Here is a 16,609-nt window from a genome sequence, read left to right on the forward strand (position 1 = left end):
ATTTCTACAGTAAAGCTCCAATGTTAGAGCTGATGCCAGCACAAGAATGTGATTGCAAGAAAAGGCCAAGACAGTCCATGTTGAAAGAGAGCACTCAAAGAGGAACTGCAAAGAGCCATGACAGCAAACTTTATGAAACAGTCTAGACAGTCCATGTTGAAAGAGTGCACTCAAAGGGGGGCTGCAAAGGGCCATGCAGAAAAGTTTGTAAAATGGCCCAGACAGTCCATGTTGAAAGGGCATACTCAAAGGGGCCAGAGCAGCAAAGGTGACATAGCAGGCAGCAGGACCATGACTAGAGAAGGCAGCATGGAGACAGCAGGACTGTGACTAGAGAAAGCAACATGGAGGCAGGAGGAACACAACTGGAGAACACAGCATGGAGACAGGAGGACCATGACTAGAGAAAGCAGCATGGAGACAGGAGGAGGATGAGATTAAACATGATGAGCACCAGCAGCAGGAGGAGATAAGGCACAAGCAGGACCATGACTGGACACCATAGCATAAAGGCAGAAGAATGGAGACTGCAGCCTGGAGACAGGACTACAGACAGAGCATATAGGAGAGCATAAGAAGGAAGCAGCAGGATATACTGGCACATACTAGAGTACCCACATCAGCAAGCTGTCACTGGAACTTTTTAGGTAGGACAGACCCAGAGGTTTCCATCTAGCCAGCACAGGGAATCTTCAGGCAGGACATGCCTACCACTCTTCTATCTAGCCGGCACAGGGAATCTTCAGGCAGGACGGGCCCAACATTCCTCCATCTAGCTGGCTCAGGGAATCTCCAGGCAGGAAGGCCCCACCACTCCTCCATCTAGCCAGCACAGGGAATTTTCAGCCAGCACAGGCCCAGCAGTCTTCCATCTATCCTGCACAGAGTCTTTTCAGGCAGGATGGGCCCAGCAATTTTTCATCTAGCCAGCACAGGGAACCTTCAGGCAGAATGTGCCCACCACTCTTCCATCTAGCCGGCACAGAGAATCTTCAGGCAGGATGAGCCCACTACTGCTCCATCTAGCCAGCACAGGGACTTTTCAGCCAGGATGTGTGCAACAGTCTTTCATCTAGTTGGCACAGGGACTTTTCAGCCAGGTTGGGCCTGGTGCTGTCTGAAGGGGCAGTAAACCGAGGGGGGGCAGCATATCATCTCATCCCCAATCCTGGGAAATTCTGACAACCAAAGACTGCTTTGAGGAATAGTGGACCCTTGCAAAGATGGTGACGAAACAGGGGGCAGGCTGTGGCAGGAGCTGAATCAGCTGAAGTACAGCACTTGTGAAGTTGTTTATGGCCATGGCAACAGTGTGTGGCCTTATGTGATAGCAACTGTTTGCTGCTGCATGGCACAGGTGTGCTGGACCTGAGCCCTCTTCATTCTGGCCAGCTCTGCCTGTATATTGTGGAGGTAAGGCCATGCCTCCTTTCTCTGCACTCCAAGGTAGCATGCAAATCTCTGGCCAAGGTACCTGGTGCTGCTGGGAGTGGTACTTCTGGTAGCTGAGGTGGTTGCAGAGGTGCCACCTATGGCTGCAGAGCAGGCATTGCTGGGCTCCTATGCTGAGACAGATGATCCTCAGGTGTGTACTGCCATAGGACACATGAGGTGCTGGAGGTAGCTGGTAAGTCTGGAGCTGGTACCTCATCCATTGCAAGTCTGTCTCATCCATAAAATTGGAGAACTTAAGGCTAATCTCCAAAATGCAGTGGTTCCCCAGTTGCTCCTGCTGCTGAAGAAGCTACTGCTGTGACTGTGGCGCCTCCTCCTCCTTCTCCTCCTCCTCCTTCTCCTCCTCCTCCATCTACTGTGTCTGTGCATTGAGCTGAAATGGCATAGCACTCTTCTGTTATGGATGGCTGGGGCCTGGGGCTTCTTGGGTGAGAGCTGTGAAAACATAAAGACATAATTATGAGTGCTAAGAAGTGCACATGTACAGTTTTGCAAAAGATGTGCACTTTGATTACATCTTTCAATATGAGCATCCAATGCAAAAAAGTGTGAACATCTGTAGCATACTTCACATTTACGGGTGATGTCACTTACAGGCTCTGGCTTGCGTTGTGTCCAGGGCCTCATCCCTGCCCTTGATGACATCTGGTCCCAGCCATTGGATGAGTCGCTCCTTCATGGGTGTAAGGATGATGGGACATGGGGCTGCTCCTCCAGTCTGATGCATGTACCTGTTCCTGGTGGCCATCTTGTTCTTCAGCTGTGCCTTGATGTCTTTCATGGTGGACCACCTGCTCTTTGCTCTTTTGTCAGGATTTGGCCTGCACAATGGTCTGCCATATCTGGCTCTTGGCAGTCCTGGAGGTCTTTGCAGCCTATTTCCTGAACAACATGTTGTAGTACTTAAGGACCCTGGCAATGAGCTGCTTATTATACTCTATGCTGAACTTGTATGCATGGAGCTGCACATGAGCTGCTACCTGGCTACTGGAGGATTGGGTTGCCACTTCCAGAGAGTTGGTGTCACTCTCCTGACTCTCGCTCCCACTCCCCATGCCCCTCCCTTCCCCCCCCCCCCCCACTCCTGCACCTGCCCTGACAATTGCCCCACCTCTGACCACTCTTTCTAACCCTACTCTGATGTCCTCCTCCGTCTATAGTCTCCTGCCTGGATTCCCCCCCCCCCTCCCACCACCTCCTGTCCCTTCCTTCCTTCCTATCTCTACTTCTATTGTCCCTACTTTTCCTCCTACCACTCTGCCCCCTCCCTCTCCCGCTCTCCACGTTCCTCCTCTCCTCCTTCGTCATGCCTTTGCTTACCCTTCCCTCACACCTCTCCTCCCTATCTCCACATACATGCTTTCCATGCTCCATCCTTACACTCACCCAATCCTCTCTTCCACTCTCTAAACAGAAAGGGACATACAGACAAACAAGACAAATGCAAAAAAATTGTCACTCTTCTTTCACAAACAGATAAATACAATAGACAAAGGGTAAGGTAAACAGACGACAAACAAGAAAGAAGACAACTCAAGCAGGTAATTAAATAAAGAGCTAACCAAACTCCTCCAACTCCTACTCGCCAACACCAGTACCAAACTCCTCTCCATTCTCTAACTCCTGACATACCCTCAAAGAGGCAGCTGCAGAAAGCTGGTATATATAAATAAAGAACTTATCATCTCATGCATAAAATTATGCGCCTTGAGTAAAATGACATGTGACTCGACAATGTATCACGTGATGCGACAGAATATTGTGCCATGTGATACTTAAATACATGATGCAGTATTTCGGTAATTAGCCAACCACGCCCATATTTGTTTTGCAGGACTTTTATGCATCATATTTCTTAGATTTTTATTTCGGATTCATGCATCTAGGGGCAAGATTGATATTTTTATAGTGATCTCTAGGGAAAAAGATCTCAAACCTCCAGGCATAATAAGGGGTATCCCTTATTTCATATTCACTAGAAAATGTTTTATGTATCTTGTCTTTGAGATTTTTTTAAAACTGATGATAATTTCTGAGACTGAGAATTACAGATAAAATTATACTGGCTGTGAAGTAAGATAATGTATGTTGGTCTTTTATCTCTCTGTTAAGAAAGTGGGTGAGGTGAGGGTCTGAGGATGGGCATATTACTGAAGTGTGTTTATATATATTATTAATAATGAGCTACAACTATAGATAATAGGGATGTGCATTTGTTGTGAACGAATGTGCAATCCGCAACGTATAGGTCCCTATTCGTTGCATTTGTGGGTTCGCGAAACGTATGGCGAACCCCCACGAATGCAATGAATCCTGAACGAATAAACCTCCCACCCTCCTGACCCCCCAAGACTTGCCAAAAGTCCCTGGTGGTCCAGCGGGGGTCCTGAAGCGATCTCCTGCACTCGGGTCGTCAGCTGCCGGTATTCAAAATGGCGCCGATAGCCTTTGCCCTTACTATGTCACAGGGGCTACTGGTGCCATTGGTTGGCTCCTGCCATATGGTATGAGCACCAGCCGTCCATTGCTCCTACCATGTGACAGGGGCCAACCAATGGCACCGGTAGCCCCTGTGACATAGTAAGGTCAAAGGCTATCTGCGCCATTTTGAATACTGGCAGCCGATGGAGTGAGTGCAGAAGATGATCCAGGACCCCCACTGGACAGCCAGGGACTTTAGGCAAGTCTTGGGGGGGTCAGGAGGGTGGGGGGTTGTAGTTAATTACATTTAAAGGGAACGAATGCCGAATTCAACGTATTAACGGATCGGGCTTTCCCCCCCTTGACCAAATGCAACGTATCTGGGCCCCGACGAATACGTATCCCGAATCCAACGTATACTTTCCGGCTGCACATCCCTAATTGATAATAAGAACTTCAGGACAGAAAAAAGGATTTAAAGAGATTTGTGTATGTTAAAATATTAAAAACTATAAAGTACTATAGAATTATGTAGTAACATTGATTTTGAATACTTTAACAGTATTTATTTATTTATTTATTTATTTATTTATTTATTTTATATACTGTTGTTCCAAATAAAGATCACAATGGTTTACAATATAACATACAAATAATGGCATGACTTAAACAATGACTAAATGTAATCACATAACATACACAATATACCGTACATAGGCATGAGCATTGACAATGTAATCAAGTGTATGGGATGTAATAGAGTTTTAACTAAAGGTACTGGGATAAGAGGTTAGTGAGTTTATAAGATACATTTTTTATTTTTTATTTTGACGTCATTGGGTGTGATGGGCTCCTTAGTTCTATAGTTGGTTTATTAATGTTTTTGATCTTTTTGGTGCTTGTTCTGAGCATAGGTATTTATTTATTTTATTTAAGGGTTTTTTATATACCGAGGCACTTTTGGAAAACATCACCTCGGTTCACATTGTAACATAACTTAGCAACAAGCTTTACAATATAATCATTATTTAACAGGGAGAGGGTTAACAATGGTAGGAGAATATGATACGAGAATTATATACATATGTACATATTAGTTCAAATAATTGAGTTAAATCAGAGCAATTAGAGTAGATTGCAGGGGATAGTAATAAGGGAAGGGGAGGAGGATGGGTATATCCACAGGGGGTGGAGGGAGAAAGTAGAAAGGGCGGTCGGAATGGAGGATTAGTTTTAGTTTGTCCTTATTGGTATTTGCTCTGATTTCAGGTAAGTTTTAAGGTAGGTTATAGGCATTTTAAAATAACCATGTTTTCAGTTCACTTTTGAATTTCTTTCTTTCTGGGGTCAGTCAAGTCATAATTTATTTATTTATTTATTTAATTTATTTATTGTTTTTATATACCGACATTCGATCGAGGTATCACATCGGTTTACATATAACTGAAACAAATAAGACATGAACTGCTTATTTTACATTATAACATATTAACTGTTTGTTACAAGATAACAGGATGAAAGAACATGAACTGCTTATTTTACATTATAACATGGTAACTATTTGTTACATGATAACAGGACGAAATGCCTTGGGTAATGCCTTGGGTAATAATGCCTTGGGTAGTGAGTTTCATAGTACTGGGCCAGCAATGGAGAACACACAGTATGTTTAATGTTTAATGGACATTTTAAATTGTACATGGTATACTTCAAATCAAATACACCCTGAGAAATCAGTCTTATTTTCTTGTATGTATCATATCTTATAACATACTTTTAATTACAGAAGATTGCTTTGGCTTTAAAAAAAGAATATTTCAACATTTAATATGTATGCTGATGACCAGAGAAATTATTCTAGTAAGGTTCTAGAATTAAAAGTACATGCATACATGATAACAGTAGCAATCAGTAACATTTATCCACTAAGTATTTTTCACTAACCTGATAGCTCTGATGACAGTTTTAAGAGCTGGGGTGAGATCTTCAACTGATACATCACAGTGACATCCTTTCTCATCATACACTTCATCTGTTCCTAGATTGGTGTCTGCTAAAAGATAAAAACCAAATGCTAAATAATTTTCCTAGCCAAGATAATATGTAATGTTCATTAGCTTGGATCTTTCCATATCAATGTCCAAATTAGTCATTTAAATATACATTTCTTTTAGTTAAATTTTTTTTTTTTTTTACCAACTGGCACCAATATTGTTTTTCTGCCTGCTTGTCTAAGATAAATATATGGCTGGCTTACAGCTTTTTCTACTCTTGTTATAGAACTGTACTCTATTTTTAACTGTTGACTGAAAAAATTCACACTAGGATAAATGCCTTGCTTTCAACTGTGTTCAAGAGACACAGGGAGATAAATTGACTTGCCTAAGATCACACACAGTCAGACAGACTTGAAGTCTTGTCCCAAGAAGATTCCTAAATCATAGTATTCTAACATCATCTCATCCTTCCCCACTCATACTGCCTTGAATACCAGTTGGAAAGGCAAAATATAAATGTCAGAATTAAATTAAATACTCCAACTTGCTTTGGGCATGAGAGCCTCAAGCAGGAAAACCAATGTCTTCTTTCTCTCATCCTTTCCCACTCATACTGCCTTGACCACCAGATGGACAGGCGGAATATAAATTAAATACCTTAACTTGCATGGGGTGCCCCAAGCTGTGACACCAATGAGTTCCTGGGGCTTCTGCATTACTGATGGGTGTCCTCGGTCTACAGTGCACTGCATTTTAAAGTAAGGAGGACCTTGCAATTCCCATCTTCCCTGGGCCCTAAACATGTATAAGACTGCCCATGTAGATCTGGAAGGATTCTGACAAACTGTTTTTCATATAGGAAACAGCCGTTTATTAGACTTACATTCATCAGTCAAAGTCTTGGTCTAATTTGTCATATCCTAATTGCAGGCAGTAGATATAGCCTTTGAGCCTGACATTTTAAGATCCTGCCTGAATATTCTGAACTCCATCTTACTTTTCAGTTGTACCTTTGCTGTCATAAAAAAACCCAGGCATGTTATCTCTTGGCTCTGTCATTTAGCAATAACCCACAAAAACTAAATCTTTAGGGAATACTATCCTTCATAGCGGGATCATTTTGTCAAACCTGCAGTATGTAAATAAGCATACACTGTGTATGTGGTTACACCAATAATAGCAGATACAGAGGTGAGATGGTGCAATTGTACCACCAAATTTTAAAACAAATAATATAAATACATCTTGCCATGTCATAGTCCTGGTCTCTGTCTGTGATGTGATATGAAAGAGTGCTCATCCTAAGCCTCTCCATTATGTACCCTCTGTTGCCTCAGGTACAAACTTAAGAACATAAGAACATGCCATACTGGGTCAGACCAAGGGTCCATCAAGCCCAGCATCTAGTTTCCAACAGTGGCCAATCCAGGCCCAAAGAACCTGGCAAGTACCCAAAAACAAAGTCTATTTCATGTTACCGTTGCTAGTAATAGCAGTGGCTATTTTCTAAGTCAACTTAATTAATAGCAGGTAATGGACTTCTCCTCCAAGAACTTATCCAATCCTTTTTTAAACACAGCTACACTAACTGCACTAACCACATCCTCTGGCAACAAATTCCAGAGTTTAATTGTGCGTTGAGTGAAGAAGAACTTTCTCCGATTAGTTTTAAATGTGCCACATGCTAACTATATGGAGTGCCCCCTAGTCTTTCTCTTATCTGAGACTAAATAACCGATTCACATCTCCCTGTTCTAGACCTCTCATGATTTTAAACACTTCTATCATATCCTCCCTCAGCCTTCTCTTCTCCAAGCTGAAAAGTCCTAACCTCTTTAGTCTTTCCTCATAGGGGAGCTGTTCCATTCCCTTTATCATTTTAGTCGCCCTTCTCTGTACCTTCTGCATCGCAATTATATCTTTTTGAGATGCAGCGACCAGAATTGTACACAGTATTCAAGGTGCGGTCTCACCATGGAGCGATACAGAGGCATTATGACATTTTCCGTTTTATTCACCATTCCCTTCCTAATAATTCCCAACATTCTGTTTGCTTTTTTGACTGCCACAGCACACTGAACCGATGATTTCAATGTGTTATCCACTATGATGCCTAGATCTCTTTCTTGGGTTGTAGCACCTAATATGGAACCTAACATTGTGTAACTATAGCATGGGTTATTTTTCCTTATATGCATCACCTTGCACTTATCCACATTAAATTTCATCTGCTATTTGGATGCCCAATTTTCCAGTCTCACAAGGTCTTCCTGCAATTTATCACAATCTGCTTGTGATTTAACTACTCTGAACAATTTTGTATCATCTGCAAATTTGATTATCTCACTCGTCGTATTTCTTTCCAGATCATTTATAAATATATTGAAAAGGGATTTCTACCCATAAAGATTCAATTGTGCATTTAGTCTCATGCAGGATGTTTATCCTGTTGGACTCTATGCCATCCCGGACATAAAGCTCTACACCGCCTCCCGGGTGCTCCTCTCTGTTATTGCGATATAATTTGTACCCCGGTATAGCACTGTCCCCTTGGTTGTCCTCCTTCCACCATGTCTCTGAGATGCCAATTAAGTCTATGTCATCATTCACTGCTATACATTCTAATTCTCCCATCTTACTTCTTAGACTTCTGGCATTAGCATACAAACATTTCAAAGTTTGTTTTTTGTTTATATTTTCATTCTGCTTTTTAATTGATAGGGATAAGTTAGAATTTTTTTAGCTCAGGTGAGATTTTAGTTACAGGCACTTGGACAACTTAGGCCTAGATTCATCATTCCCTGAGGAATTATGAGCTGCCACGTGTAAAGGGAGCAAAAAAAGAGGTGGGAGTGCGTTAGTGTGCAGCCGGTCGCATCACGATGGTGCGGTTTCACCTGCTGCAGTGCGGCCGTGCCTCACATTATCACCTCCATAGCGCCACCCTAAAAGGTGGTGCTATTTCCCACGCTACTGCTAGCGATAATATCCAAAACATTATTGCCAGCAGCGGTGCTGCCACCCCATTTCCCTAAACTCCTCCCACACTCCTCCCTAACACTACCCCTTCCCCCAATTTTAATTTTACCACCGTGATAAGCCCATTATCGCGTGCGTTAGGTTGTTATCACATGCGGTAACGCCCTAATGCATGCGATAATGGGCTATCGCACCTTGGAAAATGAGCCTATTAGATTGTGAGCCTCTGGGAACAAAGAAATAACTATAGTACCTGAATGTAATCTGTTTTGAAGTGCTGAAAAGTGGAATATAAAATAAATAAATAAAAAATATAAATATTTCTATAGCGGTAACTTGGAAGAAGCATCAGGCAGATCACTAGAGAAAGTAATTGAAACAAGACCATTTGGTGCAACTGATTCTGTTATACCTACTGTAGAAGTGGATTCTGTGCTGGCCAAATCAGCATGGGAAGATGAGTCACATTGTCATGATCTTGGCTGCTAAGCAGCCTCCCTGCCAGTAGATGTCCTCATGAAGCCACCCTCTTTCCTGCGCTACCCACCTCCTTAATGCTCCCATGATGCAGCAGGGCCAGTCCTATTTCGTCTTGCCTCTCCCAGAACTTGGTGCCTCTGGTAAAAGGATGAGGAAAGAAAAGGCAAGTGGTATGGGAGAAAGAAATGGGAGGACAGAAAGGAGTGAAGGGTTAACTGGATAGCATCATCTGTCTTATTGATCACCAACTTCTACTGGATTATGTTCACTAGGAAAATGCTTTCAAATCTGTGTATTGCGCTTTCAGAAATGACGTATTGTATTTGTAGCAAGCTATTATAAACCTGGTTCCTTCCCCCATGAGCTTATCATGTGTTGGAGCCTTACAATGTGGACCAAGTTGTGTCTGGATCTGAGTGATGAGGTTTGGACATGACAAAAAGGGGTTTTCAACCCTGCAGTGACTGCAAGCCACTGCACCCAAGATGAAGGAATATAAAAAATGCTCCAAAAATCCTGTGTGCTCTCCTGTGAATGATAAATGTTCTGCAAGAACCAGCATCCAACAATCACAGTGTTAACAATTTGGAAAAAGGGCTGTACTGTTTAGCCTGCTCAGAGAACAGCACTACATAGCCAGCAGAGGAGGAAGCCAAAGGAATGCTGGGAAACCATTTAAGGTAGAAAAGGCACAATTTGGCTGGCTCTTTCTGTATGTGGGGGCTAGGTATGGCCAGGAGTTGGAGCCAGGAGCCAAGAAGAGTGGAGTGCATCTGGCAGCCTTGCAATTTGGCAGCCTTGCAATCAGTGAGAGGAAGAAACAAATGTCTGTGCGCTGAGGAAATAGAGAGACAGACAGCTGTTCTTATAACCGAGCTACCTGTAAAATCCCAAGGGACAGAGGAACCAAGAGCTGAGAGACTGAAAGAATTCCTTTCCAGAGATATCCAGGCCCTGGAGCACATGGCTGGATCACTCTCTTAAGAAATTGAGTTAAGTAATCTAATCTTTGCACAGAGAGTATCATAGCAGAGGAAGGAAAAGGTTTATTTTCTTGCCTTTTTTCACAAATTCAGTTTCAGCCAAAGAACAAGCATAAACCCTAGCTAGCAGGTAAAGCCACATGAGATAGCACAGGGAAAGAGAAGCTGAAGGAATGTGGGCTTTCTGTAAGAGATTAAAACCAGGCCAGCTTTCTGTTTAGAATAAAGTAAACCATTTGGGGAAGATCCCCAGGAGAGAGACCTCTCATGCACTGCAGTACTCATCTATATGGTTTATCATTTAGCCAGCTCCACCAACGAGTGACTTCTTCATTTTCCTGATTTTTTTTCACACAATTTTATGGTTGGAAAAGAGTGTACCCTTTACAAACTGGAGACATTGGGGTGGATCTGTTCCCCCACACCCCCCGTTTTTTGAGTACTCAGGGTAAAGACAATTTTTGAAAGTTATGTACTTTACTGCCTTTCCTCCATACCTTTATCTATTAACATTCTCTTTTTGTTTTTTACTATCCATATGAGTATGTTGGTTGCCCTGGTTAATAAGCCATACCCAGTGCTATTTTTGCATTGCTTGATATAAAATAAGAAAACTGCAAGTTTGTATTATATTTCACTACTGAACCTTTCCCATTAGTAAAAGGGTTAATTACTCTTTTATTCTGGTGTGAGGATTTTATCTGGTCTGTGGTGCCACAAGTGAGAGGTTGTGTAGGAAGGGCACAGAATTGTGGTATTGCGGTATCAGGGACCCTTTCACATCCCCCACTCAGGCTACAAACCCGAAGATTAATCATATTAGTAAATATAATTTCTCATGTGGTACTCCCAACCCCAAACATAGGGGTAATTAATAGTCCGGACCAAGGGGAAAAAAGCTGGCTGGAATGAAACCCTTAACCTAGCCTTTTATAAGAGATTGATCAGAGATTCCATATATTGCATTGCTTTATAATCCCAATGGACCTTAGGAAACATCACTTTTTTATTTTGGCCTATTCGTTTGGGCTTCTAAATCAATTGAAACTGGCTTGTATTAGGCTACATTTCCATGAACCTTCATTCACAACTACTCCACATTTTTCACATATTTTATAGCCTTGCCCTCCCAACAAACACCCCAGCCATTGCAGTAACAATCTTTGGTCAAGGGCCACAGACTTCTACTTCATCAAGAATGAGTAAGTGTGCAGTATGAATCTGGCTACTAGGTTTCAATGTCGAACAATGGCTGAAACTCCCTCCTCTCTATGAGCTAGGAACAATGCTTCCATAACATTCCAAGTTAGACTGGGAAGTGAAAGCCAGGCTTGGAAACTTGGGTTTTCCTCATAGCAGCATATATTTGTTCAGCCATATACCATAATGTCATTGGCTGCACTAGAGGAAGGTGCTGAAATGATATCTCTTCAGAACATCCTCCATGCGGATGACACCATTTGTAAAGGACCAGGACTTGGCAGAGTGAGTGGGAATATTGCCTGATCTTTCTCATGCAGGGTAAATATGCCCTGGCCCTGACACTTTTAAACAGAGAGGGAAGGGGCCCCAGCAGACTGGATTAGTTTTTTTGTGGCAGGAATGGGATTCAGAGAGGCCTGGAGAAACTCAGCTGGGCAGGCTTGGGCCCGGGTTTTCGTTTTGCAGGGCAGTAGGGGGTTTCCAGGGCTACCGGAGGCCCAATATGTTTTAATGCCACAAATACAAAAATACTTGAAAAGTTTCAGGCATCTTTGTAAAAGGCCATTTTTGGTTTGTTCCATTTAGAACAAACCAAAAAAGGCTTCATTCAATGCGCATTTGTTTTAAACAAATGTACACTCTTACTGAATATCAGTACTGCCCAGGCAAAGTAAAACTGTGCCCCAGGAATGCTTCCAGGACTGGCTCGCTTTACCTGAATAGATTTTATGTAGGCAACAATTTGCCTGAACTAAATTTAGCTGGGGATCACAGGAAAAGTTTCAGATCCCAGGGTGTGTCTGGCTAACTCTAAAATATTGAATATTGATCTTATCGATGTGTATAGAGTGGAATAAAAGTAGGTCCTTTGTGCTGCAACATAGTTGATGCACCCTTGTAGGCGAATCTAAGAAGCCTACACTGGGAGCTACCAGCCACCTCTCCCGCAGGTTGAGCCCTTGGGTCTTGCGGCCGGCAAGACCCAAGAGTGCAGGGGTAAATTGGGGTCAGCACAGGCAGCAGACTGATGGAGTCAGATACAGGCCAAGTTTGAGGCAAGCTGCAGGTAAATGTGGTCAGGTCTAGGTGGCAGGCAATCATGGTCAGATCCAGACGACAGGCAATTGTGATCAGGTTCAGGCAAGAAGCATTGTCCAGGTGGTGGGCAATCATGGCAAGGTCCAGGCAAGAGGTCAAGATCTGGAGAGCCAGTCCAAGGGTAGATGAAGACACACCGAGGACACTGGATGAGATGGACAGAACAAGGCACTGCTAGACAAGGAAGACTGGACATGGCAAGGCTGGACAAGAAGGCTGGACGGGGCAAGGCAGGATGAGGAAGGCTGAACAAGACAAAGCTGGACAAGACAAGGCTGGACGAGAAGGCTAGACAAGACACGGAGACACAGGAAACAGGAACACAGGAATGCTGGGACAGGAAATAGGAACAAGATCAACACGCACTGCAAATGCAGGAGATCCATTACTGAGGCAGTGGTAAGCCGTCTGAGGAGCCCTTATATAGTGGAGGTGCTGCAAGGATTTTCTCTTCATGGCCCGTTAAAGGAAGGAGCTACACGCACACGCGTACCTTAGGAGGGACCTAGATTTGCAGCAGTATGGCAGTGTGTGAGGCTTTGCTCGGCAGCATCCCTGCCATGCTGAAGATGGGGCTTGCTGGCAGGATTGAGGTAAGTGCAGCGGCTCACGTGGCCGACCCATGAGCCATGAATCTCTTTTAATAAATGGTTTCTGGGGATGCTGGTTTGAGCTATTCTTCTTGGCCTGTTTTAAGTCCCTTTCCTGGCAGCTGCTGTCACTAGGCCCCAGGAACGAAAATAAAAAATGTCTTCCTCTGGTGTGGGTTTCTGGCTGTGCAAACTTAGCTCAGAGATCCCCAACTGACACCATATATGGTACTGTGTGCAGTCAGAATGGCCAGAGAAGAGAGGCAGGCTAGGCTCTGGCTAGTTTTCCATGCACTTTTATTAATTTACAAAGAAAAAGAAACAGCTCTGCACAACTTTGCAGCTTAGAACACTTCAAGGCTCTTGGTCTGGTTCTTCTTTAGGTTCCTTCATTCCCCAGGGCCTCCCATTCCTTCCTGGGCCCAGCTAGATATACACCTTCCCAGCAGGCTCCACCCAGACCATGGTTCCCTATTATCTGAGGCTTAAGGTGGACTGGACCAGATCTCTGGATCTAGTTCTTTAAGGTATTCTGGAGTTTTCCTATGAATACTCCTTCACACCATGCTGCGGAGATTTGAAGAATCTGCAAAGCTTGAATATGGCATTTGGGCAGGCCAATAAGAAGGGAATTATAATACTCAACAGTTGTTAACACAAAAGCCTGCACAATGGATCTAAAGTCATCTATTTCCAAAACATATTTCATATGCCGCAGCAATCATGACTTATAGAAATCTGACTTCAGCACTGATTTAATATGAGCTTTGCAGGTCAAAGCCAAATCTAACCAATCTCCCAAATCCATAATAGCAACAGCAAAAAGCAGAAAGAAGCCATCAGCTGAAAGCTCAACACATATTTCTGGAAAAGGCTTATGAGAAATCAACATAGCTTCATTCTTTGCCAAATTCACAGTTAATTGATTATCCTTCATCCAGTATCTTACCCTTAATAAACAATTAGCAACAGAGTCCAAAGTACTCTGCCAGTCTTCCTGCAAATGGAAGAATAGCTGAATATCATCAGTATATACTGTTCTTTATAAAAAAAAACAGAGTACGCACCAAGAATCCAACAGAGTGGTTGTATATAAACATTAAACAGAGTCGCGGATAGGGCACAGCCCAGAGGGACCTCTGTTTTTAACATTTGCCAAGTGGAATGCAAATAGCCAGTCCTTACTTGCTGCTCTCCATTTAACAAATAGGATGTACGCCAATCTCGTCCAATTCCCAAATTTCATAGCCTTACTAACAAAGTGCTCTAACTACCCAAATTGAATGTAGCTGAGATGTCAATAAAAACTGTGATACTGCTTGACCCTGGTCCAATTCCTGAAGCAAAAAATCCATGACCGATAACAACAAGGACTCTGTGCTATGTCTACAATGATATCCACTCTGATATGGGATCAGGACCTTATGATTATCCCAAAATTCAGAAAGTTGAACAAGTAACACCTTTTCCATAACTTTAGCTATTATGGGAAAATATGAAATAGGTCTATAACTGGAGCAAAGGTCAATAGATAAATTGCCCCTCTTCAACATATCAGGAAAAACTCCCTCTGCTAATAAAAAGTTAACCAACTTGACCAAAGATGCTAAGAGTACATCTTTTGCTATAAGAAATATCCAGAATCGAGTATGCAACCAGATGTTTAACTTAGAAGAAGCTGTTTCAGTCTCCTTAGTGGGTACAAACTGGAACTTATTCCATTTCCAATGGCAACATCTCTGCAACTTCATCAGAAGTGGCCTTCTCAGTACCATTAATTCCCTCTATGAAAACATAAACTTTTTTAAAACAATAGTTGGCAAATTCCTGACAATCCAAAGAAGACACAGGATCATCAGCACATGGCTTTACCTGGATAACTTTAGGCTGGTGTAACTTTTGGCTGGCTGTGGGACAGCTCTGCAACCAGCCGCACTTACCCAGACACCACTAGAGCCCCCATGCAGCCAGAATGCCACCATCAGCTTCCTCGCGCTGCCTCCCCCATAGGCGCGTGCACTTTAAAGGCTCTGTGGTGGGAAAGCTGCTTGTGGTGCCAATGGATGACGTCACTGCTTCGCCTATTTTAGGCCATGCTTCACAGCTCTTTCTTGCCTCAGCAACAGGTCCCCCTGCTTCCTTAGCAGCGTGTGTTTCTTCTCCTGATCTTGCCTTGCTCCAGCCTTGTTCCTGATCCTGCCTTGCCTCATCCAGCCTGTCCTGCTTCGTCCAGCCTGTCTTGCCTTGTCCAGCCCACCATGCTTCATCCAGCCTGCCTTGCCTTGTCCTGTCTGCAGCATTACCTCATCTTAAGTCCTTCTCTTGACCTCTGCTATGTATCCGGACTACTCTCCTGCTGGCCACCTACTGAATACCCGAACTTCTCTCTTTCCTACTGCCTACCACTGACCTCTGCTATGAACCTTGACTATGTCTTGCTCACTGCATGCCCTAACCCTCGACCTGAACCTGGTAACTGTCTGATTGCTGCCTGCCCTGACCTCAGCCTCAAACTCCCTCTTCCTGGCCACCCTTTGGGACTATCACCCAAGTCCTGCTGGTCCCTGGAACCCAAAGGCTCAATCTGCAAGGAACAGTGCTGGAATAGATGAAGGTGAAGCTCTATTCCAGTCTAGGGAACATCTGCTAGCTGTTGGCGTGGGCCTAGTAGGTTCACCTACTAGGCAGCATCAATCACGCCACAGCATAAAGGTTCACTACCATTACAGATGGCTATTTTCTGACCAGATATATGCATATATTGGACAGTACTCAATAAATGTACTCACCAATTAAAATGTAGCCCTGTCTCTGGTGCCTCCAGCATTGTCTCTTTTTATTAAGATAAATTTTGTGTACATGGTAAGTTATGCTCACAAAATGTATTCACTTGGTGGGGGAAATATTCATATCTTAGCTTTTGTCTAGATAATTCCAAATGTTAGCCAGACAAAGCCTTTGAATATCAACCTCTTTTGGATAAGTAGCTGTGGATATCCTGAAAGACCACTATACAACACTTCAGACCCTCTCTTGTATGCACACTCCAAGCCAACCTCTTCTTATAGGAGGTAGCAGAGTTAAGAGCCCAGAAAACATTTATTTCAGCAAAGAAAGTACTTCCAAGATCTGGCTCACCCTGGCAACATTAGGGCTTCAGACCTTGCCAACACAAAGAAAGAAGCTCTGAATCCCACAAACCTACTCAGTCAAAACCATAGAGGAGTTTATGACTGTATCCAGAAACTACAGCCAGCATTCAAATCCTCATTCTGAAAAATCTCCCTGTAGGTTGAGATTTGACATGAACTACTGGCCTGTTATAACTGCCCACAATTGGATCATTTGGATAACATAAGAAGGCCACAAGTACGCCTTTTGGATCTCTTTCCAATTTACCCAC

The 16,609-nt window shown here is 43.3% G+C and overlaps 1 protein-coding gene across 1 annotated transcript in view; it reads right to left on the minus strand.

The window, feature by feature from the left end:
• KCNQ5 (potassium voltage-gated channel subfamily Q member 5) overlaps window positions 1–16,609 on the minus strand; it is a 1,147,293-nt gene that overhangs the window by 75,388 nt on the left and 1,055,296 nt on the right. The window contains exon 11 of the mRNA XM_029595626.1: window positions 5,821–5,929. Within this exon, the coding sequence (XP_029451486.1) occupies window positions 5,821–5,929 (109 nt within the window). The remainder of the gene's footprint in view (window positions 1–5,820; window positions 5,930–16,609) is intronic.

This window comes from Rhinatrema bivittatum, chromosome 3 (genome assembly GCF_901001135.1).
Source record: "Rhinatrema bivittatum chromosome 3, aRhiBiv1.1, whole genome shotgun sequence".
NCBI lineage: Eukaryota > Metazoa > Chordata > Amphibia > Gymnophiona > Rhinatrematidae > Rhinatrema > Rhinatrema bivittatum.